Below are 25,444 nucleotides of genomic sequence, written 5' to 3'. Positions count from 1 at the left end.
AGAAAAAAAAAAAAAACCATAAAAGCCTATTTTACCTATGCTGTTGCTATGTGGCCACCATGTACACTATTATTTTTCCTATATGTGAGTGAGAAGGGAAGCCCAAGTCATTAGGAAGTTGTCTCCATCTTCCCTTTATCTCTTTTCACCCCACAACCTTTACCGACAACCCTGGAAATATCTTTTCCATGCCTAGCACAGTGTCAGGCACACAGAAGGCCCAAGCATGTTATTGAATGTCCCACACTTTTTACCTCCATGGTAAGAAACATACTGCCTAAACACAGTGAGAAAGAGATTACTTTTAGGCACTGAACTACAGTTGATGATGATCCTTTGCCTACCCACATCTCCTTCTAAGGGATTCTTCTTTGCCTACAGATCTTTCTGCTCTAAATAGGCCCTCATCCCTCTCTATAAAACATAATTTCATGAATCAAAGTTGAGTTTCTGTCCCAGGGCAGTGCTTCAGTTGCCTACTGGACAACTTCCTGCTGGTATGGTCACTTGAAAGAAGGAGCTCAGCCAATAAGCGCTCTTCTAAGAAGGGGTTTGGGAAACACAGAAGCTGGGTCAGTTAATGGAGGAAATGAGCTGAAAGGTCACACGCGGGAGGTAGGCTCAGGGCTGGGGTGGCTATCAGGGACTACAGCTGAAGTCAGCAGCTAGATATTGGTGAAGTGGAGAATGGAGTTGATGCTGAGAAACATTCTGTAAACCAAAAATAAAATTCTAAGCCCTCCAACTTGCTGAATGGGACCACGGGGATTCCAAAGAAACCTGAAAAACTAACCTGAACTAAGACCACCAGAAGGAGGAGTCAGACATGCTTTATTATACCCTCCTCCCTTTAGAATTTAGACACAACTGACAAACATTAACATTAAAACACAGATCTTAAGACCTACCAAATGAACTCTTTAGCAATAAGATACCAAAATCCAACCTGACTCTAGTATAGCATCACATGACAGATAAAGAAGGAAATCAAAATATTTTACCCCAAAATATGTTTCTTTGCCATATTTTGGAATGACTATTTGCATCTGTAAAAAATCTCAATTAATGTAACTAGGTATTTCCCCTTCCAGGTCCTCCCAACCCCAAAGAGATTAACTAAATCTGGCACCATTTAAGGTCTGAAAAAGAGACATTTATCATCTATTCTTTCTAAAGCCTGCTACCTGGAGGCTTCATCCATAACAAGAACCTTGGCTTCCACAACCCCTCTTATCTTAATCCCAAGTATTTCCTCCTGCTGACTTCAACTTTAGGGAAAGCTTAACTCTTTTAACTAATTGCCAATCAGGAAATCTTTTAATTCCACCTATGACCTGAAAGCCCTTACTCCCTTGGGTCTGGGCCAACCTAGTGTGTACCTCACTTGTATTGATTGATGTCTTATATCTCCCTAAAATGTATAAAACCAAGCTGTTACCCAACCACCTTGGGCACGTGTTCTCAGGACTTCTTGAGGCTGGGTCATGGGTCATGGTACTCACATTTGTCTCGAATAAATCTCTTCAAATATTTTATAGAGTATGGATTTTCTTGTCAACAAGAACCATGCTGAGTGAGACTTTGCAGCTCCTAAGAGACAGGGAGAATAGTAGACTTGACCTTTTTTGAAAGGCCAGTTTCTGTTTTGGTTTTGGAGAATACTTACTATATTACACAAGGAAGTGTTTGGGTCATGGGTGTGGATCCCTCATGGCTTGGTGCTATCCTAGGGATAGTGAGTTCTCACATGATCTGATAATTTAAAAGTGTGTGGCACCTCCCCCCACCCCACTCTCTTTCTCACTCCTGCTCCTGCCATGTGAGATTCCTGCTCCCTCTTTGCCTTCTGCCATGAGTGTAAGCCTCCTGAGGCCTCCCCAGAAACAGATGCTGGTGCTATGCTTCCTGTACAGCCTACAGAACTGTAAGCCAATTAAACCTCTTTTCTTTATAAATTATCCAGCCTCAGGCATTTATTTATAGTAATGCAAGAATGGACTAAACCCCCCTTCACCGTCACACTCTTTCCCATTTCCCTAAAGAAACTTGAAACATTTCCCTCAAGAAACTCTGTACCTTGGAAGTAAGATGGGAGAAGCTCTGTGCTGCACCTAAAGGAGATTACTGCCGGCAGCCTTTGCAAAGACTCAGAACGAGTCTGTAGCTGCCCTCAGGTTGGCCCAAGACTCGACCAGCGCTGGGTCTCCCCACAGCTGCTCATAGTTTCCACTCTGGCCCTGTACAGCATAGGACACATAATCCCACACCACAGGGCAAGTCCGAAGCAGATGTCCTACATATGTTTGGGCAAATCTAGTCCTCAAGTTGTTAGTCAATAGATTGGGTGAAAGAAAAATATCTGAAGAACCTCCATAAAGTTTTTTTTGTTTGTTTTTGTTTTTTGTTTTTTTTTTTTTGAGACAGAGTCTCATTCTGTCGCCCAGGCTGGAGTGTAGTGGTGCAATCTCGGCTCACTTCAACCTCGGCCTCCTGGGTTCAAGTGATTCTCCTGCCTCAGCCTCCTGAGTAGCTGGGATTACAGACACCCGCCACCACGTCTGGCTAATTTTTGTATTTTCAGTAGAGACAGGGTTTTTGCCATGTTGGCCAGGCTGCTCTCAAACTCCAGACCCCAGGTGATCCGCCTGCCTTGACCTCCCAAAGTGGTAGAATTACTGGCATGAACCACCACGCCTGGCCTAAAGTTCATTCTTGAGGGCTTTCCTCAAGAATAAACAGCATAAAATTTAGAAATTAGATGGCATTAGAAGGCTGTATTTCAGCTATATGATCAGCTATATATATAGTTACTGGGAAAATTGTCAGTACCAAAATGGAGTCGCTTATATCAAATCCTAACAAAATAGAGTCACGAGGCCAAGAGGAAAGGGCTCTCACACACATATACCCTATAACAGGAACTGTGACAAGACTTTTCCAACTGAACTTTCCTGTTAAGCCACTTCTATGAAGACCCTTTTGTAGCCATAGCCAGTACCACCAACGAACAAACGCCACTACCTGCAATAAGTCCCTATAACCTATGATATTTGTTTCCAAACAGTTTACGTGGACTTCTCCTTTTTGCCTTTAAAAGTTTCCCCTTGCTCAAACTCCTCAGATGCAACAGGGGTTTGCCATATAGCACACATATCCCGAATTACAATCCCTTGCTATTCCTGAATAAACTCTTTGTTTTGGGGAGTTGATCACGCTGTAGCTCATTTTAGGGTGACTCTCTCTCTCTCTCTCCATATATATATATATGTGTGTGTGTGTGTATGTATAGTCATATATATAGTATATATGTGTGTATATGTTTAAATATATATATATAGTTTTTGTTTACACACACACACACACACACACACACACAGCTATGTGGACTATCTATGTGACCTTAAATAAATCAGCTAATTATTCTGATCCACAGTTTCTCCACTTGTGAAGGAAGAATTCTGATCTTTATTCAGTTTACCTCAGGGCTATCGTGAAATGAAATGAGATAAGCAATATGAAAATGTCCTATAAACTGTCTAGCCTCCATTCGGATGTATGTCTTTGGCAGGATGATAAAGAATCAGGAAGAAGGAGTATCCATGTTAGCAAAGTGTCCAGGCTGTGTCTGCTCTTATATTAGTGACTGACGTTGCTCCGGACAGAAGCTATTCTTCAGGAAACATCACATCCAATATGGTAAATCCATCAAACAGGAGCTAAGAAACAGGAATGAGATGGGCACTTGTCCAAGGAAAAATGCCAGGAGAGCAAATAATGATGAAAACTAAACTTTTCCCTTTGTTTTTAATTTCAGGAAAAAAATGATGAGGACCAAAAGTCAATGAATAAGGAAAACGGCTCAGAGAAAAAGATGTTTCTAAATTGGTCATTAAGTATTTGTTCCTTGGGAAGAGACCTCCATGTGAGCTTGACGGAAAAATGGGAAAAATGTCAAAAGCATGATCTGATCAGATCCCAAAGTGGATTATTATTTTAAAAACCAGATGGCATCGCTCTGGGGAGGCAAGTTCAGGAAGGTCATGTTAGCAAAGGACATAACAATAACAGGAAAATAAAAATTCCCCAAATGCAGGAGGAAAATGGGGACTGGGAAAGCTTTCACAACAGGGTGATTAGGCAGTTGAGCATGTTTGCAACACCTCCCGTCTATATCTGGGAACACAAAAATTGACTGGGCTAAGGCTGCATTTTTAAGGGAAATATGAAAAACTGAGAGCAAAACAAAAGACACGGTTAAAAGGCAACTAGAACTTTGTGAGCCTTCAAAGCAGCAGTGCCCCTTGGCAGGGACCCTGAGGCATTTGCCTTTAGGAAGGCCAGTTTTCTTAAGGAATCTTAAGAAACTCTTGAAAGATCATGAATTTTAATCATTTTAAGTATAAAACAAATATGTGATGCATAATCAGTTTAGACATGAGTCACAATTTTATAAAGTCAGGCATAAAAGGATACTGTGTCCCAGCTCCGGATAGGTTAGAAATCATTAGAAATCACTGTCTCCCCTTCCTCACTTTTTCAGAATGATCTGTCATGGCCCTCACACACAGGCCCGATGTGTCTGACCTACAACCAAGTCTATAACCCAAGAGTCTCAACCATTGTTAACATGGCATCTCAGTAGGTCCCATTACAAATGCCACCTCCCCTGTGCATCCATCCCGCTCCACAGGAAGTCTCCCCACTCTAGATTTCTGCCTCACGATGTTACAGCCAGAAGCTCCATGGGGGTGAGGCTCTGTGTCTTACATATACCCGTATGCTCTACATCTCGGCTCACTACAACCTCTGCCTCCCTGGTTCAAGCAATTCTCCTGTCTCAGCCTCCTGAGTAGCTGGGACTACAGGCACACGCCCGGATAATTTTTGCATTGTTAGTAGAGATGGAGTTTCATCATATTGGTCAGGCTGGTCTTGAACTCCTGACCACAGGTGATCCCCCTACCTCAGCCTCCTAAAGTGCTGGGATTACAGGTGTGAGTCACCGCGCCCGGCCAAGGGTGGGTGTTTAATAATGAATGACTTGAATGGTTTACTAAACCAACAGGGAAACAGCCAAAAGCTGTGATAATTTCAGGGATTCCTGGGATGGGGAATGGTGCCATGAGCTGCCTGCCGAGTCCGAGACCACTGGTCCTCATCACTTCCTTCCCTCAGCCTCATTTTCAGGCTAAGTTACCATTGTATTCCCCATGCTTTTGTGGTAAGCCTCCACATCATTACTGAAATAAGAGTATACATAAACTAGTTCCATTTGGGGCCATCTGTGTGTGTGTTTAGGGGAGGAGGTTGTATCCCAGAGACTCCTTGAAGCCCGCGGCAGAGGTTTCCTCTCCAGCTGGGAGAGCCCTGCAAGCACCCGGGGTCCTGGGTGTCCGGAGCAAACGGCCAGCCAGCGCAACTGGTTGTTTTGGTTTCACTCTTCAGGGGCCTGTTGCTTTCTATTTCTGTGTGACCCATTCATTCATCCAGGCATTCATTGACAACTTATTGAGTATTTATAGCTGCCAGACAACAGAGACAAAATGGTGAGCAAAGCAGTCACTGCCCTACCTTCGTGGAGGTGACAGTTTCTCATGGAAGACATGCAGAAGAAAATTAATAGCCAGCCAACTTAAACCCAGTGCTGAAAGAAGGGAAATAACCACTACCTTGAAGAACTGTGTGCAGTATCCCTTAACAGCCACAGGGCTGCAGTTGGCCTGCCTCATGTCCCGTGAATGGTCCTGGTGCATCTGAGCTGGAGACTCCTTGGCTCCAGGCTGCAGAAAGGAAATGGAGATGGAAACTAGTCTAACGGAGAATCTGGAGGGGACAGTGTTTCCTCACAGGGAAAGGGGCCTCCACGTCCAGGAGTATTCCAGGAGGTGGGGGCTGCAGGGATTGGGGATGCTGGGGCTGAGCGGGTGCTAAAGGCAGGAAGGTGAAAAGGGCAAGGCTGAAGCTGCCCAGATGTTCAGTGCCGTTCACGGGGTTGGGAGTTTTCCGTTGCTTCCTGTGAGCCTTTTTTTTTTTTTTCTCTTTTCTCTGCTTGGAGGAGAATAAGTCTATTTCATGAAGGGATGCAGTTTCATAAAGTCAGCTGTTAGAATTTCGGGGTGTGCATGGGTTTTCCTTCACGAAGGCCTCTATTTAATGGGAATATAGGAAGCAAGCTCATTTCCTAGGCCATTCATTTATGGGAGAAGTGACTGGAGTCATTTCTTTCATGTCTTCTGGCCAACTACTCAGCCCTTTGGTGGACTTGGCTTATGCAAGACGTTCAAAAACCTTGCAATCAGGAGACTTGGTTTTCTTTCTGGTTCGGGCCATTTGTTGGCTGTGAGACCATGGGCAAGTCTCTCTCCTTCCCTGGGCCATAGTCTTCTCGGCTGTAAAGACCCTTGCAGCTGTCGTGTTCGGTGAACACTTCCCTGTGATTCTCTGTGAGGGGGGATGTTGAGAGGGGAAGGAGGCAGAGCTGGAGCAGCTGAGCCACAGGGGAGGTGGAGGAGCACAGGAAGGTAGGCAGAACCTGGGCGATCCATCAGTCCTCACTGATCACATCAGACTCCAGGACTGAGAGCCACAATGCTTCAGGAAAGCTCAATGAACCCAACAGCCACATTTTCTTTCCCTAAGCATATACAATGGCATTTGCCAAGAACCAAAAAGGATGCAGAGACTAACTGGTGGTAGCTTTTGCCTGGCATTCAAAAACTGGGCCAGAGCAAGTGGAAAATGCCAGACATTGTTAAACTTTTCACCCTGACCAGCACCCACGCAGCTCAGCAGTGACTGCTGACAGCACGGAGTAACCTGCAAAGCAGGGGAGAAGAAAAAGAGAGGGGTAGTGTATGGGCAAAAAAGACAAAGATTCATTCAAGGGCGGTGGGAACTGACCACAGGGATTATAGGCCACATGATCCCGGGTTTTAGGAGGCAGGGCTATATTGTGGGGGGAAAAAAAATCAAGGGAAGTCAGGAGACCCAATTTCTAATACTATATTTTTCCTTTACAGAGTAATTCTGAGCAAGTCACAAGGTAGTAATTGGAGGCTGTAAGATTACTTACATTTCTCCTTATTGGAAACTCTCTTTCTTTTAAGAGAAAGAAAACATTCCTATGAGTAAAGCCAAACAGATTCAAGCCTAGATCTTGCTGACTATATGATTGGTTTTTTGAAAAATCATTTCGACGATGTTCACTATCTGATTCAGAAAGTGAGAATAGTACCCTTTGGTCAGCTGTAAACAGACACCCATTTGTAAATGTCTCGAGTTTAGGCTTAGCTTCAGAACCAATCAAATAAGAATAGAATCTTTAGAGCAAACTGTGTTTCTCCATTCTGGAGGTGAGTCGGCCAGGGCAGATTGGAAATATTTACTTCACAAGTATTGACATTATTGTTGGTATTAACAACATGCAGTTGCTCAAATGCAAGCATTATTTTAAGTGGCTTAAAGTTATTTCCCACAGTTTTGGTATATTTATCGGCTATTGCCATTTGCTTTTGGTTTTTCTCTTTGGGTTTATTAATGTAAAGCAGGGATTATTAACCTACAGTCCAGAAAGCCTGTGAATTTGAATGGGGAAAAAATTACATTTTTATTTTTACCACCTTCTAACTAAATTTAACATTTTATTTCATTGTGAATAAAGCCATAAAGTCAAAGAGTTAATAACAGTACCTGTGATTTTGTCATTACTGATAGAAATCACAGACATTTTACACTACATTACAGTTGTTGCAGATACGTTGTAAGTGAAATATCATTTACACTAAAAACTGCTTTGAAATTAGACCTCCTGCTGGATCTTGTTTTTAACGTGTTAACAAAACATATGTTTATTTTAAATTTTTAATATTTTGATAATTATATTTCATTATCATTTGTTTCCTTTATAATCTATATTTTATATATTTAAAAACATCTTTCTGAGACGGGTCCCCCAGGTTTCACCAGTGAGGTTCATGGCATGCACACACACACACAGACACACATACGCATGCACACACACAGGGTAAGAACTGATTTAGAGACTAACATTGACATTGGTGCCTGAGACACAAGACTGAAATTAGAAAGTTCTCCCAAAGATACACAGTTGTTTTAAAGCTAGGGGTGAGGGAGGAAATCTGCAGATTCCATAGGAATGCTCTCCCTGGAGCCTGGTGGGGTGCCGTCCTTGTGTTCTGGCTGGCTGTTATTTGTCTCTGTCCCTGCTACGTGTCTTAAAGGACTTGTCTGGATCTCCACTTCCTAGCATAGTACCTAGCACAGTGCCGGTTCTCAATGAGTTTGTAGAGTGAATGGAAATATACACTAGAAATATATCCTTGTTGAAATCAGCACACTGGTAGTCCTGTTGAATGAGGGGGACATGTGTAAGAGTGTGTGTGTGTGCATGTGTTTGTGTGTCTGTATATGTGTTTGTGTGTGTGTGTGTGTGTAAAATCAGGTGGGGACATAGGGACTATTATTGGGGTGTGGGTATATAAATCGGGATGTTCTTTTTCAAAAGAAACTCCAAACAGACTTCTGGAAGGTTATTTTCTAAGAATCTTGCTGGCAGTGTGAAGGCAACCCCCGCTGTGCACAGCCCCACCCGGCCTCACGTGGCCACCTCTCTTTTCCCTCATGAAGGGCTGGCTCCCCAGTATATATAAACCTCTCTGGAGCTCGGGCATGAGCCAGCAAGGCCACCCATCCGGACACCTCTCAGCACAGCAGAGCTTTCCAGAGGAAGCCTCACCCAGCGTCTGCACTGAGGTTCTTCTGTGCACGTTGCTGCAGCTTTGGGTCCGAGATGCCAGCTGTCCAGCTGCTGCTTCTGGCCTGCCTGGTGTGGGATGTGGGGGCCAGGACAGCTCAGCTCCGGAAGGCCAATGACCGGAGTGGCCGATGCCAGTATACGTTCAGTGTGGCCAGTCCCAATGAATCCAGCTGCCCAGAGCAAAGCCAGGCCATGTCAGTCATCCATAACCTACAGAAAGACAGCAGCACCCAGCGCTTAGACCTGGAGGCCACCAAAGCTCGGCTCAGCTCCCTGGAGAGCCTCCTCCACCACCAGTTGACCTTGGACCGGGCTGCCGGGCCCCAGGAGACCCCGGAGGGGCTGCAGAGGGAGCTGGGTACCCTGAGGCGGGAGCGGGACCAGCTGGAAACCCAAACCAGAGAGTTAGAGACTGCCTATAGCAACCTCCTCCGAGACAAGTCAGTTCTGGAGGAAGAGAAGAAGAGACTGAGGCAAGAGAATGAGAATCTGGCCAGGAGGTTGGAAAGCAGCAGCCAGGAGGTAGCAAGGCTGAGAAGGGGCCAGTGTCCCCAGACCCGAGACACTGCTCGGGATGTGCCACCAGGCTCCAGAGAAGGTAAGAATGCAGAGTGGGGGGACTCTGAGTTCAGCAGGTGATATGGCTCATAGTGACCTGTTACAGGTGCCCCAGGCCTCCCTGCCTGCCCTTTCTCTCAGAGACTGCACAGCTAGCACAAGACAGATAAGGAAAGCACAGCGATTACCTTCAAATATTACTAGTAATTTAGCTCCTGAGAGCTTCATTTAGGTTAGTGGTTCAGAGTTCTTGTGCCCCTCCACAACAGTTTTGATAGTCTGTAGCAAAAGGAGAAATAAAAGGACTGGGTGAGACGTGTCTGCATGTGAGCAGTAGAAAGTTGCCCACTGTCCCTTTTGAAAAACACTATCCTTTTCTGAACCTTTGTTTAGATTGTTATTCATAACTTTTGGTGTTAAAATGACCTTTATTTATGAAATTACAATAGATTTAGGAAATGATAATAAGTGGTAAGTTTTTGTTTATTTTTAACTGTTCTTCCTTGGTAAAATAAAGAAGTGGCACCTCTCTGTCAGTTTCCTCAATATGTTGTTCTGAAAGTTTTCTTACTCAGTCCAATCTGAGAACCTCTGCTTTTAAGTCACCAAATTCTTGAGATGACTGATAGGCTCTTCTGTTCATCCTGGTTCCTTCTTGCCTGAAGGTGAGTCTGTGTGTGTGTGTGTGTGTGTGTGTGTGTGTGTGTTGGGGGAGGGAGAATGCTCCTCTTACTAGCTGGGAAGACAGTATTTGTGTCACTGTTTGTGAAAGTGTGCTCCCAAATATTCGCTGTTGAGGAAGTGGTCTAATCATGAGGAACTAAGCAAGTAAATCCAGTTGTTGGACAATTAGTTTGGATGGGTCAGAGATGTCAGTGCCAAGGAAGAAAGAAAAAAGGGGTTGGGATGGGTTTTTTCTATATTAAAGATACTAAAGAAATGTGTTAACCAAATGTAGTGCATGAGTCTTGATTGGTGTGTTCATCCAAGGGGGAAAAAGGCTATGAGGAACAGGTTTGGGGTAACTGAGGCAATTTGAATATAGACTGCTCATTACTATGTTACTGTATTAATGTTCAGTTTCTTGGTGAGATAATGATACTGTGGTTGTGAAGGATAAAATCTTTGTTCTAAGGAGATACATGCTTAAGTACCCAGGGGTGAAGCGTCAGGATGTCTGCAATTTGCTTTCAGATAGTTGAAGAAAGACTGCAAATATACAGATAATGAGAGAAAGAAAGGTAAAACAACTGTGGCAACATATTAATAACTGGTGAATTGCAAACTGGTGAGTCTAAGTATATGGGGAGCTTATTGTACTATTCTTTCAGTCTTTCTACAGGCTTGAAAAACTTCTTTTGTGGTCATTTAACAAGTCTTTGGGGATTTATTAGATGTGTTTCCTAATTTTATATTTCTTCTTGATCTTTCCAGCTACTCCACTTTTGAAATAAGGGCAACATCCCATTATATTGAAGACCAAACATGGAAGTTCTTTTCTAGTAGCGGATGGTTTTCAAAAGAAGGAAATTATATTAGTACAAGAATGTGGAACTGGAAAGGGACCTAACGAGCATCCGGTACCACTGGCTGATTTTTGCAGATATGGAAACTGAGGCCCAGAGAGGTTATTCAGTTTGTTGATAGCCGCCTACCAGTTAGTGGCAAAGCTAGAATTCTGGCCTCTTCCTCTGAGGTTCAGTGACTTCCTTTTCTTTCCTTTCTTTTCCTTTCTCTCTCTCTCTCTCTCTCTCTCTCTCTCTCTCTCTCTCTCTCTCTCTCTCGCAGAGTTTCACTCTTGTCGCCCAGGCTAGAGTGTAATGGCATGATCTCAGCTCACTGAAACCTCTGCCTCCTGGGTTCAAGCAATTTTCCTACCTCAACCTCCTAAGTAGCTGGGATTAAAGGCATATGCCACCATGCCAGGACAATTTTGTATTTTTAGTACAGACGGGGTTTCACCATGTTGGTCAGGCTAGTCTCGAACTCCTAACCTCAGGTGATCCACCCACCTTGGCTTTCCAAAGCACTGGGATTACAGGTGTGAGCCACTGCACCTGGCCATGAGGTTCAGTGACTTTCAGGACATTTAGCTGACCTCTGGTTTACAGACCCTAAAGGTAAAAGACAGAAAGGTACAGGAATGCTTGGAACAAAAGATCTGTTTCAAGGTTCCAGATCTAGGGAAAAGGGAGCATTCTGGAGGCTGGAATATAAGTCTGTAGGAGTGGCAAGAACTAGGTGTGGAGGTTTGGGTAGAGAAGCTTAGTGAGGCTGAGTGGACAAAGGTAAGGCCTGAGAAGGCAGCCTTTCCGTATTCCACCTGCAGCTCAAATTGTTACCACCACTTTCTTGATCATGTATTAATAGTTGTTATGTAGGAAAAAACTACAATTTTTTCCATTGTAACAATGGAAATCACTTGTTTATACATATATATAATATGACATATTTTACTACATAACTATTATTACAAAGTTATATAGAAATTTTTCTACTCTGGGCTTATATAAAAGTTTCATATATGTACATATATAAATTTTATGTATATATAATAGTTTTTGAAAAGTAGAAAAAATATATAATTGGCCAGGTATGGTGGCTCACACCTGTAACCTTAGCACTTTGGGAGGCTGAGGTGGGCAGATCACTTGAGGTCAGGAGTTTGAGACCAGCCTGGCCAACATGGTGAAACTTTGTCTCTACTAAAAATATAAAAATTAGTCGGGTGTGGTGGTGGGCACCTGTAATCCAGGTACTCCAGAGGCTGAGGCAGGAGAATCGCTTGAACCTGGGGGGCAGACGTTGCAGTGAGCCAAGATCACGCCACTGCACTCCAGCCTGGGTGACACAGGGAGACTCCGTCTCAAAAAATATATATATGTTACATATAATACATATAAATATATACAATTTTATATATAATTTTATTGTGTATAATATATAATTTTATTGTATATAAAATAAAATATATATAATTGATATAATTTACCAGAAGATACATTAGAGTTGGTTATTACTGTCACAAGAGAAGGCCTGCTTTGTTATTTAGCCCCTGCTTTGGACTGGTCTCCTGTTGAACAGAGCCAGGAAGAGAGGGCTTGTGTGCAGTTGGTTTATATGAACCATGATCCTAGAGAAGTGGAGACAGGGGAGAGTGAGACAGGGAAGGCAGGAAAGCCACAAAGTGGGGGCCTTCTCAAGCTGGTCACCACAGTGGGCAATGGAGGTTTGAACCCGTCAAGCCCTTCAGAGGGGCTGTGTAGACTGCGACAGAAGAGGGGAGTGTTTCCCCATGGATTTGATACCCTCTTGGCCAAGGGCTATCCCATGGAGTATATTGCATTTCCATGATACTCGGATGTGGGGACAAGGTTTGTTCTTGTGGACTGTTTTTTTTTTTAGATGGAGTCTTGCTCTGTCCCCCGGGCTGGAGAGCGGTGGCACGATCTTGGCTCACTGCAACCTCCATCTCCTGGATTTCTCTCTGCAATCTCCTGTCTCAGCCTCCCGAGTAGCTGGGATTACAGGTGCACACCACCACGCCCGGCTAACTTTTGTATTTTTTTTTCTTCTTCAGTAGAGACAGGGTTTCACCATGTTGGCCAGGCTGGTCTTGAACTTCTTGAACTCCTGACCTCAAGTATCCACCCATGTTTACCTCCCAAAGTGCTGGGATTACAGGCATGAGCTACTGCATCCGGCCTGTTCTTATAGATTTTCTATGCAGAAAGTCAGAGAAGCTGGGCCAGGGTGGCTGAGGCGAGGTCCCCGCAGGTGATACCTGCAAGAGGCAGGTTGCCTCAGCAATGACTGCAAAAAGGTGGGCAGGATGTGAGTGGAGGGTGGAGGGGAGAAACCCGAGATGTTCAACACAAGTGCTGCAGATTCCCTTTCCTTACCCAGAATAGGATGGGGATGATAATCCCTCATGGGAGTCATCATGCAAATTAGCAGTCACACAGGGAAGCACCCATTGCAGTGCTGAACAGTGGTCATTCAGTGGATAAAATATAACTAGAAAGGCTTCTTTTGCTTAAGCTCCACCTTTTTTTTTTTTTTTGGAGATGGAGTCTTGCTCTGTCACCGGTCTGGAGTGCAGTGGCACGATCTCGGCTCACTGCAACCTCTGCCTCCTGGGTTCAAGCGATTCTCCTGCCTCAGCCTCCCAAGTAGCTGGGATTACAGGCACACACCACCATGCCCAGCTAATTTTTGTATTTTTAGTGGAAATGAGGTTTCACCATGTTGGTCAAGCTGGTCTTGAACTCCTGACCTTGTGATCCACCCACCTCGGCCTCCTAAAGTGCTGGGATTACAGGCATGAGCCACTGCACCCGGCCAGAGTTCCACTATTGTTTTAAAGCATCATTCAATAATCAATATGGCAACATGTGCATAACATTTTAATAACATGCATTGATTCTAGAGACAGTACAAGTTAGAGCAGTACTCAGGACAATAGTCAATTAGCTAGTCTTCACTTTCCTAAGATGTTTCTGACAACCTGTAGATATGTAGGCATAGCTTGTTTTATTTCATTCCTTTCATTTATGTAATATGGACTGAACTTATCAGTGGTAGAAAATATCTATGAAAATTATTACAATGCCTATGTCTATAGGCAAATGAGTTAATAAATTCAGTTTCCAGACTGAGGTCTCTAAAATGCAAGTCTATAAAGAAGTGAGGGCAGAGAACACAGAACATTTCCAGAATTTTGTAATAGACATGAACCTTTAAACCACAGGACTGAATTTAACATTTTTAAAAACCTAGGAAAAAAAAAAAAAAAAAAAACAGCTGGGCGCAGTGGCTCACGCCTGTAAATCCCAGCACTTTGGGAGGCTGAGGCAGGTGGATCACGAGGTCAGGAGTTTGACATCAGCCTGGCCAATATGGTAAAACCGTGTCTCTACTAAAAATACACAAATTAACCAGGCATGGTGGCAGGCACCTGTAATCCCAGCTACTCGGGAGGCTGAGGCAGAAGAATTGCTTAAACCCAGGAGGCAGAGGTTGTAATGAGCTGAGATCATGCCACTGTACTCCAGCCTGGGTGACAGAGTGAGACTCTGTCTCAAAAAAAAAAAAAAAAAAAAAACACAAACCTAAAACATAAAAACCCTAAAAATGCTAACTCTCTGACACAGTCCAGTCCTTATATTTTCACAACCTCTTTTTGGTTTTCCTCCACATTCACAATGAAATGTTAGTGATTTTAAAACATTCCAGAGAAATTTTAGTGTTGACACATCTTTATTGAGGGCCATTTCATTTATACTTATGTGATCATCTAAACAACTCAGCTCAGAATACTGGGACTCAGAGAGGTGGAGTCATTTATCCTAAGTCACACAGCTAGGACGTGGAAGAGCTGAACTAGGAGCTACGACTTCTGGCTTAGGTCCAGGCCCCTTTACGAGATTGCTTCTCTGCCTTTGGGTCTTGTATCCTCTATTCTGGGCTTCCACCCGCATGCCAGATGGCTCCATTCCTGGAGGCTGACCATTGCCAGATGCTCCTGGCTGACATGACCTAGAAGAAGCCAGCAGGCTCATAATTTAACCATCTCCCCTGCCAACTGGGAACTGGCCTTGCAGTCATCCTGGAAGCCATTTCCTGACGTTATGTTTTATTGCAGTTCATGTTTATTCCAGCTAATGCACAAAAGGAGTGGCTCCTGCAAGGCACAAACTGAATGGCTCCTTGCTCAGAGCCGTAAGGGCCATGGTGGGAGCCGGCGGGGAACCCAGCACCAGTCAGGCACCTTTGCTGCCTCTTCTTTGCCAGTGAGCGTGGAAGAACTGATAAGAGGATTGAGTGCACAGCCCGGGAGCTGAGAGTTTATAGGGCAACCCACTGGGACCTGAGCTCAGCCCCAGGAGTGGGTCACCGCACAAAGTGGTGAGCAGCATTTTGAGGCTCTTCTAAAGCCTCCAGGAGAAATCTGGGTCCAGTCAGGAGATAGAAATCACACAGTGGGTTAAGCTGGGGAAGTTTACTTTGAAGGATTACTGACCGTGATGAAAGAGCAACTGTAGATAGAAGTGAACTCCACAGGCACCTAGGGCTGAGGGAGGGTGCCGGACAAGCTTGGAAGGGGAAGGTGAGGTTCAGCACATCAGCTAGGAGAGAAGGTGGCTGATGTGCGCAGGCCTCATCTGGTCTGCAGCTGCAATAGGCCGCCTCCCAGTGCAGGTGAGGAGGGCAACCTGCAACGCGTGGCATGGGTATGGTGGGAGTCAGGGCAGGCACAGGCAGGAGGCCTCCCGAGCACTGAGGTCCCTGTGCAGGGACTCTGGGTTCCTTGCTGGGAGGGCTGTGGAAAGGCTATGGCCAGGCTGTGGCTGTGAGGTCACAGAAGAACTTCGCTCTGGGTCCGTGGCTGGGGCAGGACTCCACCAAATGTCCTCACGGTCGCACCGCCTATGGACGCAGGGCAGGAAACCTGCAGACCTTCTTCCTCCCACGATGTCCCTCCAGCGCCCTCTACTGAGATAGTTCAATATCGTGCTCACTTTAAAGCTCTTGTTCTTCAGACAGCATGCGTGCAAGGGTGCACTCAGCTCTGAGAGGCAATACGTTTCTAACTGACACACCTCCTCAGCACAGGATAGAAGAGTTCACAGCTGCCATGGCCTTGGAAGACATGGGTTCAAGTCCCAGCTACACCACTTAGCTGTGTGACCTTGGGCATGTTACTTAACCTTTCTGAACCTCGGTTTCCTCATTTGCAAAACGGGATATTAACGTTCACTTTTAGGACCGTTATTTGAAAGTAGTGAGTAGCAAGCACCCAGCACAGTACTGGCTCATAAGAGACACTTAATAAGTGGTAGCGATAGTTAAACTTTATCAGGTGCTGTCTGCAGTCTCTCTCTGTCACCCAGGCTGGAGTCCAATGGTACGATCTCAGCTCACTGCAACCTTCGCCTTCCAGGTTCAAACGATTGTCCTGCCTTAGACTCCCTAGTTGCTGGAATCACAGGCATGCGCCACCATGCCCGGCGAATTTTTGTATTTTTAGTAGAGATGGGGTTTCAGCATGTTGGTCAGGCTGGTCTCAAACTCCTGACCTCATGATCCACCCACCTCAGCCTCCCAAAGTGTTGGAATTACAGGCGTGAGCCTGTAATTCTTATATTCTAAGAGCCCAGCAACTCTTATATTCTAAGAGTCGAGACAATGAAATTTGAATTGTCCTGAGGCAGAGTCTGCAGTGATCTGAGAAAAGGTACAGATGAAAGGAAACCAGCTCAATTCAAGGAACTTGCTTAATGCCCTGATTTTGAAAAATTGTCCTGGCAAGAGTTTGCCACATCATATAAGCCTCTGCACATTACAGGAGGCTGGGGAGGCCAGGCAGCGGTGGCCTGCTCCTAACAGCCTGGGTGTGTGTTTTGGGCCTAAGAGAGAAGGCGTGGCAATGGGCGAGGCAGCAGCACAGAGGGGGGTTACAGATGGTTCTGCCACCCTGTGTACAGGAAGGGGGTCACGCTCTCTTACCTCCCCCTGGCAGCACAGAAGAACAGGGAACCTCGGGCACCCTGTCCCTCTCCCCCATGGGCAGCACCAAGTCCCTGCCAGAGGTGTGTGGTGCCTGCACCAGGGGAGAAGGGAAGCAGCTGGTAGTGGTCTCAGGTTGGTCTAAGGAACCTCCATTTGACCTAGTGAATCAGTCCCTGCCCTGGATACCCTCCTAGGCCAATGCAACCTTTAGAATGAAGAACAAAGGGGTTTCCTCATCCCCGCAGAACCTCAGATAGGGAGAAGGAGAGTCAGGGAACGAAATAAAATTTCCAGGACTCTTCAGGAGCCATTGGGATTGTCCAAGAGACTCTGGTTTCTGCAGCAGCCCGGAATAAACCATTTTCCTTCTCGGCTATGAGGACTTTGCCAGATTATGATTTCCTTAAGGGCATGGACCAACTGTGTGTGTGTGTGTGTGTGTGTGTTTAACATAGACTAGCCTATTAGACAAACTTGTGTCTTAGACACCTTTTATCTTGAGCACCTAGCACAGCCTTCTACTCAATAGGTGCTCCAGTAATGTGACTGAAAGGATGGATAAATAGCTCTGTGGATTTGAGGCTAGGGATAATGAAAGCCTGCCATGTCCCTGGGGCTACTCCCAATTGCCCCTGGAGTTTGGAATGCACACTGAGGATGTCCTCAGTTGCCTATACATTTTGGCTTATGAGACTTTTTTTTTTTTTTTTTTTTTAAAGACAGGGTCTCATTCTGTCACCCAGGCTGGAGTGCAGTGGCATGATCATGGCTCACTGCAGCCTTACCCTCTTGGACTCAAGAGCCATCCTCCTGCCTCAGCCTCCTGAGTAGCTGAGACCACAGGCTGCACCACCACACCCAGTTAACTTTTTAATTTTTTGTAGAGATGGGGTCTCGCTATGTTGCCCAGCCTGGTCCCAAACTCTTGGCCTTATGCAATTCCGCCACCTCGGCCTCCCAAAGTGCTGCGTTTACAGGCATGAGCCACTGCGCCTGGCCAGCTTATGGGTTTTAACTACTCACATGGTGCACTCTAGACTGAGGGATATCCCAGGGATGGAGGACCCACCCAACTCCAGGGCATTAAAACTTTCAGGGAGGCTTGTTGAACAACTGCAGCCACAGAGGCAGGGGTGGAGAGGAGAGAAGGGTAGCTGGGATCGGGAGTAGGCAGCTGAGCAGCTGCTGAGCTGGCTCACCGTGGGCAGCAGGGCTGTCTGGCCCAGCCCATACCTGAGAGCTCGCTGAATGTTTTCTTCCGCTCCTTCCAGGGAGAATTTTTTTCCAGTACTATAATTTGTTGAAGCCGAACCCCAGCAACTCAAACAAGGTACTCTGATTCCGGAGATGTGAAAATGTAAAATAATGTGTGGGTTTGATGAAATGTGGTACAACCAGAGGACTAAGACTGCTGTGGTGATCCTCTCTGCCAGAAATCTAAATTTAGGAGAGTTGAGCAAACAAATGATCAAAGGCAGAACATGTGTTCCTGACCCTCAGCTGTGTAGGCGCCCCGGCCTCAGGGGATGCACTCACTTTCCTCCCACTGTCCTGAACACCGGAGAATCCTGAGTGGGGAATCAGTTGCTCAAAGGGCAGAGAAGTGACTCAGAGGTTCAGCAAGAGAAAAGCCCAGTGTATTAAGCGTGTGTTTTTATTCTGATGCTTTGCTGTCTGGGCCTTGCAAACACTGGAGGGACTGCCCCTCCAGTTCCTACAGATAGCAAAGGACTCGCCTGGGAGCACAGCTTTCATATGCAAACCAACCAGTCCACAGCCCACACCCTGTGACCTCCTCCATCTGGCTCAAACTCAAGGCCACTGTCCCCCTGACCTAATCACCCCAGGGCCTGGTTCCAGACAATTAGAGAAAATGCCTATGACCTCAGAGCCTGCTGAAATTATTCAAACTCCCCAACCCTAAACCTGCTTATCCTGCCTCCCCTTTTCTTCCCATAGAAAGAATAAAGGCTCTTTCCCACACTTTCCCCTGGCACCCTCTTCCTCTGGAGCAACCCTGGTGCTTCCCCAGGTGGCCTCCTGGGCTTAGTGTGGCCCCCTTCCTCTTGGGATCCGTGAGTACAACAACTTGTAAAAATGATTTTTTTTTTTAGAGCAGTTTTATGTTCACAACAAAATCGAGAGAAAAGTACACAGAGTTCCCAGATACTACTGCCCCCCACACATGCACAGCCTCCCCGATTATCATCGTCTCCCGCCAGAGCAGTTGTTACAGCTGATGAACCTGCATCACATCACCCAAGGTCCACAGTTTAAATTAGGGTTCATTTTTGGTGTTGCGCCTTCTATGGGTTTGGACAAATGCATAGTGCCGTGTGTCCACCATTATAGCGTCATACACAGTATTCATTGCTCTAAAAATCCTCTGTGCCTCACCTCGTCATCCCTTCCTCACCCAAAAACTGCTGATCTTTTTACTGTCTCCATAATTTGGCTTTAACTTGTTTTTCAGTGACAATTGCCTCCTGGGATGTTGGCCTTGCCATACCTGAATACTCATCAAACCTGCGTTTTATTTGTTTTTGTGTGCATGTGATGGGTTTTTTGGGAGGTTGGAGGGGAGGACAGGGTCTCACTCTATGCCAGGGCTGGAGTGCAGTGGTACGGTCACTGCTCACCACAGCCTTGACCTCCTGGGCTCCAGTGATCCTCCCACCTCAGCCTCCCAAGTAGCTGGGACTGCAGGTACACATCACCACACCTGGCTAACTTTTTGTATTTTTTGTAGAGATGGGGTTTCACCATGTTACCCAGGTTTGTCTTGAACTCCTGGGCTCCAGTGATCTGTTTGCCTTGGCTTCCCAAAATGCTGGGATTACAGGTGTGAGCCACCATGCCTGGCCAAACTGCATTTTAAAACAGCCAAGCCTGTTCCTTGTGGCTGTTGCCTCATCCTCGTATTCAAGAACTGTTGTGAGATCATAATCCTAAGCAAGAGTAGAGACATGTAGCACACTGTGATCACTTACTGTCTAACCAGTGCTGCCCACCCACTTCCCTTCTGTATGGCGCACCGCCCCCACCCCAAACTCCTGTAGGAACTGTGCACACGCTGCCTCTCCATTATGCAAAACTGGTCTCAGAAAGGAATCAGGCAGAATATTTCTACTGAAAGTATAAAGTTTAATATGTTACTTCTTACAAGAATATTTGCATATAACAAGGGAAGGACCCTTAAGTCATGCAGTACATTTTAATCTTTTTTTTTTTTTTTTTAAGAGAAGGAGTCTCCCTATGTTGCCCAAGCTGGTCTTGAACAACTGGGCTCAAGTGCTCCTCCCGTCTTGGCCTCCCAAAGTGTTGGGATTACAGATACGAGCCACAATTAAATTCTTTTTGTTGTTGTTCTTGAGACAGAGTCTTGCTCTGTTGCCCAGGCTGGAGTATAGTTGCACAATCCCGGCTCCCTGCAACCTCTGCCTCCTGGGTTCAATGATCCTCAGCCTCCTGAGTATCTGGAACTACAGGCACGTGTCACCACACCCGGCTAATTCTTGTATTTTTAGTAGAGATGCTAATCTTGAACTCCTGGCCTCAAGTGATCCTCCCGCCTTGGCCTCCCAAAGTGCTGGGATTTCAGGCGTGTGTCACTGTGCCTGGCCTCTTTGTTTGTTTGTTTGTTTGTTTGTTTTTGAGACCGGGCCTTGCTCTGTTACCCAGGCTGGAGTGCAGTGGCAGGATCATAGCTCAATGCAGCCTTGAACTCCTGGGCTCAAGCAATCCTCCCACATCTGCCTCCCAAGTACCTAGGACTGCAGATGCTTACCACCATGCCCAGCTAATTTTTCGTGAATTTTTAATTGTTGAAATTCAGACATCTAAGAAGATGCTGAGGACTGTCTCCATATTCCTGAAATTACAGCTCACCTATTCACAAATCAGCCCTTCTAGTGGAAATTAATTAAAACCTTATTTGATTTTGAATATCCTACTGTAAGGCAGGCACATTGCTATGCAATTTATTATTTATGAGATTTTTAATTATGGGATTGTTCAAACATTCACAAAAGTATAGAGACTACAATGAACTCCAATGTAGCCATCACTCAGGCCCAACCGTTATCAGCACAGTCCAATCAGTTTTTATCTTCCCTTCTCTGACCCCTACCCCATCCCCAGTCCTTATTTAAAATCAAATCTCAAACACCATATCTTTGGGAGCCTACTTATCTAGTTAGTTAGTTTTGAGACAGAGTTTCATTCTTGTTGCCCAAGCTGAAACGCAATAGTGCAGTCTTGGCTCACTGCAACTTCCACCTCCTGGGTTCAAGCAATTCTCCTGCCTCAGCCTCCCAAGAAGCTGGGATTACGGGAGCCTGCCACCACACCCAGCTGGTTTTTGGTATTTTTAGCAAAGACAGGGTTTCACCATGTTGGCCAGGCTGGTCTCGAACTCCTGACCTCTGGTGATCTGCCTGCCTCAGCCTCCCAAAGTACTGGAATTATAGGCATGAGCCACCATGCCCAGCCGGCAGCCTATTCAAATGTCATCCTCAACATAGTCAATCCTTGGGCCATATTTTTCTTATAGTAAAATTTTGTCTCTTTCTTTTAATGCAGTTTCTACATGGAATTTGGACACTTTGGCCTTCCAGGAACTGAAGTCCGAGCTAACTGAAGTTCCTGCTTCCCGAATTTTGAAGGAGAGCCCATCTGGCCATCTCCAGAGTAGAGAGGGAGACAACGGTATGAAGTTAAGGTTTCTTCCCTTTTGTGCCCATATGGTCTTTATTCATGTCTAGTGCTGTGTTTCAGAGAATCAGTATAGGGTAAATGCCCACCCAAAGGGGAAACTAACTTCCCTGGGAGCAGAGGGAGGGGAGGAGAAGAACAGAACTCTCTCTCGCTCTGTTCCCTTGTCAGAGCAGGTCTGCAGGAGCCAGCCTTTCCCTAACAAAGCCCTCTATCCAATCACCCACACTTGGGAGGCTGGGCTGGGCTGCACAGGGCAAGATGAGAGATGTGTTGATTTCATCCCCTTGATTGTCATGTAGAATTAAGTATACTTGAGAAGTTACATTTTTCAGTAGCGCCTTCATATCTTTATTTTAGGGACAGGTGTACACCAAGCACCATCTCAGCCACAATCTGTTACTAACAGTATGTTTTCTGAACTTTGGCCACTTAGGAAAAGTACAGTTTGGCTCTCTTCAAAGTGTTCCCTGAAAGTCCAACTTTATGACTAATACTGTGATTTCCAGAAACTTTGACTATCCATGTTATTGACAATGATTACTGGCACTGAAGGGCATGCACGCAAAGAGTGGTTATAAAATATTTAAAACACGGTTCTCTAAGATATGAGCAGCAAAGTGTTTCTACCTTCTATGAGGAAACCGAAGGTGCCCATTAAAAGTAGAGAAATCTGGGCCAGGCGCGGTGGCTCACTCCTGTTATCCCAGTGCTTTGGGAGGCTGAGGCTGGCGGATCACTTGAGGTCAGGAGTTCAAGACCAGCCTGGCCAACATGGTGAAACACTGTCTCTACTAAAAATACAAAAATCAGCCAGGCATGGTGGCACGCATCTGTAATCCCAGCTACTTGGGAGGCTGAGGCCGGAGAATTGCTTGAACCCAGGAGACAGAGGTTGCAGTGAGCCAAGATCACGCCACTACCCTCCAGCCTGGGTGACAGAGTGAGACTCCGTCTCAAAAAAAAAAAAAAAAAAAAAAAAAATTACAGACATCCGTTGTGATTCTGGTAACTCTAAATTTTCAACAGTCTCTTCACTACATTTAAAAAATTATTTTCTAAACCAAATTAGCCAGGAGTGATAGCAGGCACCTGTAGTCCCAGCAACTCAGGAGGCTGAGATGGGAGAACTGCTTGAACCTGGGAGGTCGAGGCTGCAGTGCACTGTGATTGCACCACTGCACTCCAGCCTAGGTAACAGTGCAAGACCCTGTCTCAAAAAAATAATTATTTTCATGTTTATTATATTAAAATGATGTATGAAATATATGACTCATCAGATCGGGCTCGAAAAACTTTGTTGTATGGAGATTATTCTTATGAGTTGATTTTTCTCTCTCCTATCTTATAGTAATGAAACAAACCAGGCATGAAAGTCACAATAAGTAATACAATGAATACCCATGAGTCCCTGCTCAGCTTAAGTAGAATATTACAAATGCAGTTGAAGCCCTCCGTGCAACTTTCATCCTTACAACTGATACTGAGTGAATTGTACTTTAAATATTTGTAGCTCCCACTCCCATGCATGCCCCTCAGTGGTAGCAATAATTGTCAATAACATGAAGCACAGATTGATCACATAGCATTTACCACATATTTACTCTATACCAAGCACTTAACATATATAATTACATTCAAAATTTACAACAGCCCTACTACCCAAAAGACTATTAGTATCCCCTTTTACAAATGCGATAACTGAGGCATAGAGAGCTAAGTAACTTACTGAAAGTCACACAGCCAGTGGGTGGCAGAGCCTGTCTTTAAACCCAGACGATTTGTCCCTAGGGCTGTCACATCTACTGGCTCTGCCAAGCTTCCGCATGATCACTGTCTGTGTTTGGAAAGATTATGGATTAAGTGGTGCTTCGTTTTCTTTTCTGAATTCACCAGGATGTGGAGAACTAGTTTGGGTAGGAGAGCCTCTCACGCTGAGAACAGCAGAAACAATTACTGGCAAGTATGGTGTGTGGATGCGAGATCCCAAGCCCACCTACCCCTACACCCGGGAGACCACATGGAGAATTGACACAGTTGGCACAGATGTCCGCCAGGTTTTTGAGTATGACCTCATCAGCCAGTTTATGCAGGGCTACCCTTCTAAGGTTCACATACTGCCCAGGCCACTGGAAAGCACCGGTGCTGTGGTGTACTCGGGGAGCCTCTATTTCCAGGGCGCTGAGTCCAGAACTGTCATAAGATATGAGCTGAATACCGAGACAGTGAAGGCTGAGAAGGAAATCCCTGGAGCCGGCTACCACGGACAGTTCCCGTATTCTTGGGGTGGCTACACAGACATTGACTTGGCTGTGGATGAATCAGGCCTCTGGGTCATTTACAGTACTGATGAGGCCAAAGGTGCCATTGTCCTCTCCAAACTGAACCCAGAGAATCTGGAACTTGAACAAACCTGGGAGACGAACATTCGTAAGCAGTCAGTCGCCAATGCCTTCATCATCTGTGGCACCTTGTACACCGTTAGCAGCTACTCCTCAGCAGATGCAACCGTCAACTTTGCTTATGACACAGGCACAGGTATCAGCAAGACCCTGACCATCCCATTCAAGAACCGCTACAAGTACAGCAGCATGATTGACTACAACCCCCTGGAGAAGAAACTCTTTGCCTGGGACAACTTGAACATGGTCACTTATGACATCAAGCTCTCCAAGATGTGAAAAGCCTTCAAGCTGTACCAGCAATGTCAGAAGGAGATGCTCAGGGCTCCTGAGGGGAGCAGGCTGAAGGGAGAGCCAGCCAGCCAGGGCCCAGGCAGCTCTGACTGCTTTCCAGGTTTTCATTAATCCACAAGGATGAACATGGTCACCATCTGACTATGCAGGAATTGTAGTCTGAGGGCATAGACAATTTCATATGAGAATAAATATCCTTTTCTTCTGTCAGCATTTATGGGATGTTTAATGACATAGTTCAAGTTTTCTTGTGATTTGGGGCAAAAGCTATAAGGTATAGTAGTTTCTTCCTGAAAACCATTGCTCTTGCATGTTACATGGTTACCACAAGCCACAATGAAAAGCATAACTTCTAAAGGAAGCAGAATAGCTCCTCTGGCCAGCATCGAACATAAGTAAGATGCATTTACTACAATTGGCTTCTAATGCTTCAGATAGAATACAGTTGGATCTCACATAACCCTTTGCATTGTGAAATAAAATTTTCTTACCCAACATTCTCTGCCTTGAACTTTGTGGGAATCTTTGCTTAAGAGAAGGGTACAGATTCCAACCATCAAGTCATTCCTTCAGGTTGGGAGACGTGATTGCAGGATGTGTGTGTGTGTAACTGAGAGGCTTGTGCCTGGTTTTGAGGTGTTGTGCAGGATGACACCAAGCAAATAGCAGCAATCACACCTTCCCACCTACATCTCCTGGTGCTCTCGGTACTACCTGAGCAATCTTTCAATCTCTCCCCTGAACCCACCCTCTATTCGCCCTAACTCCACTTCAGTTTGGTTTGTTGTTGTTGTTGTTGTTGTTGTTTTGAGACGGAGTCTCACTCTGTTGCCCAGGCTGGAGTGCAGTGGCACGATCTCAGCTCACTGCAACTCCACCTCCCGGGTTCACGCCATTCTCCTGCCTCAGCCTCCCAAGTAGCTGGGACTACAGGTGCCCGCCACCACGCCCGGCTGATTTTTTTTTTTTTTTTTTTAGTAGAGATGAGGTTTCACCATATTAGCCAGGATGGTCTTGATCTCCTGACCTCGTGATCCGCCCGCCTCTGCCTCCCAAAGTGCTGGGATTACAGGTGTGAGCCACCACGCCTGGCCTTCCACTTCAGTTTTTATCAGTCATCAGGAGCATGAATTTTATAAGCCTCAACCTCAGGTGGAGAAACCTTATAGCATTGTTTTGTTCTTCCAAC

General features: G+C 45.5%; 1 protein-coding gene across 1 annotated transcript; it reads left to right on the top strand.

The window, feature by feature from the left end:
- The first annotated feature begins 8,690 nt into the window (after positions 1 to 8,690).
- MYOC (myocilin) lies at positions 8,691 to 24,752 on the top strand. Its single transcript, XM_001099905.5, has 3 exons — positions 8,691 to 9,374; positions 21,428 to 21,553; positions 23,456 to 24,752. Exons 1-3 carry the CDS (start codon positions 8,810 to 8,812, stop codon positions 24,238 to 24,240), a joined length of 1,476 nt encoding a protein of 491 aa, XP_001099905.2. The 5' UTR covers positions 8,691 to 8,809; the 3' UTR covers positions 24,241 to 24,752.
- The last annotated feature ends 692 nt before the right edge of the window (positions 24,753 to 25,444 follow it).

The sequence above is a fragment of the Macaca mulatta genome, chromosome 1 (assembly GCF_049350105.2).
Source record: "Macaca mulatta isolate MMU2019108-1 chromosome 1, T2T-MMU8v2.0, whole genome shotgun sequence".
Lineage (NCBI taxonomy): Eukaryota > Metazoa > Chordata > Mammalia > Primates > Cercopithecidae > Macaca > Macaca mulatta.
The sequence above is the reverse complement of the archived record's forward strand: the minus strand, read 5'-3'. Positions and strand labels throughout refer to the sequence as shown.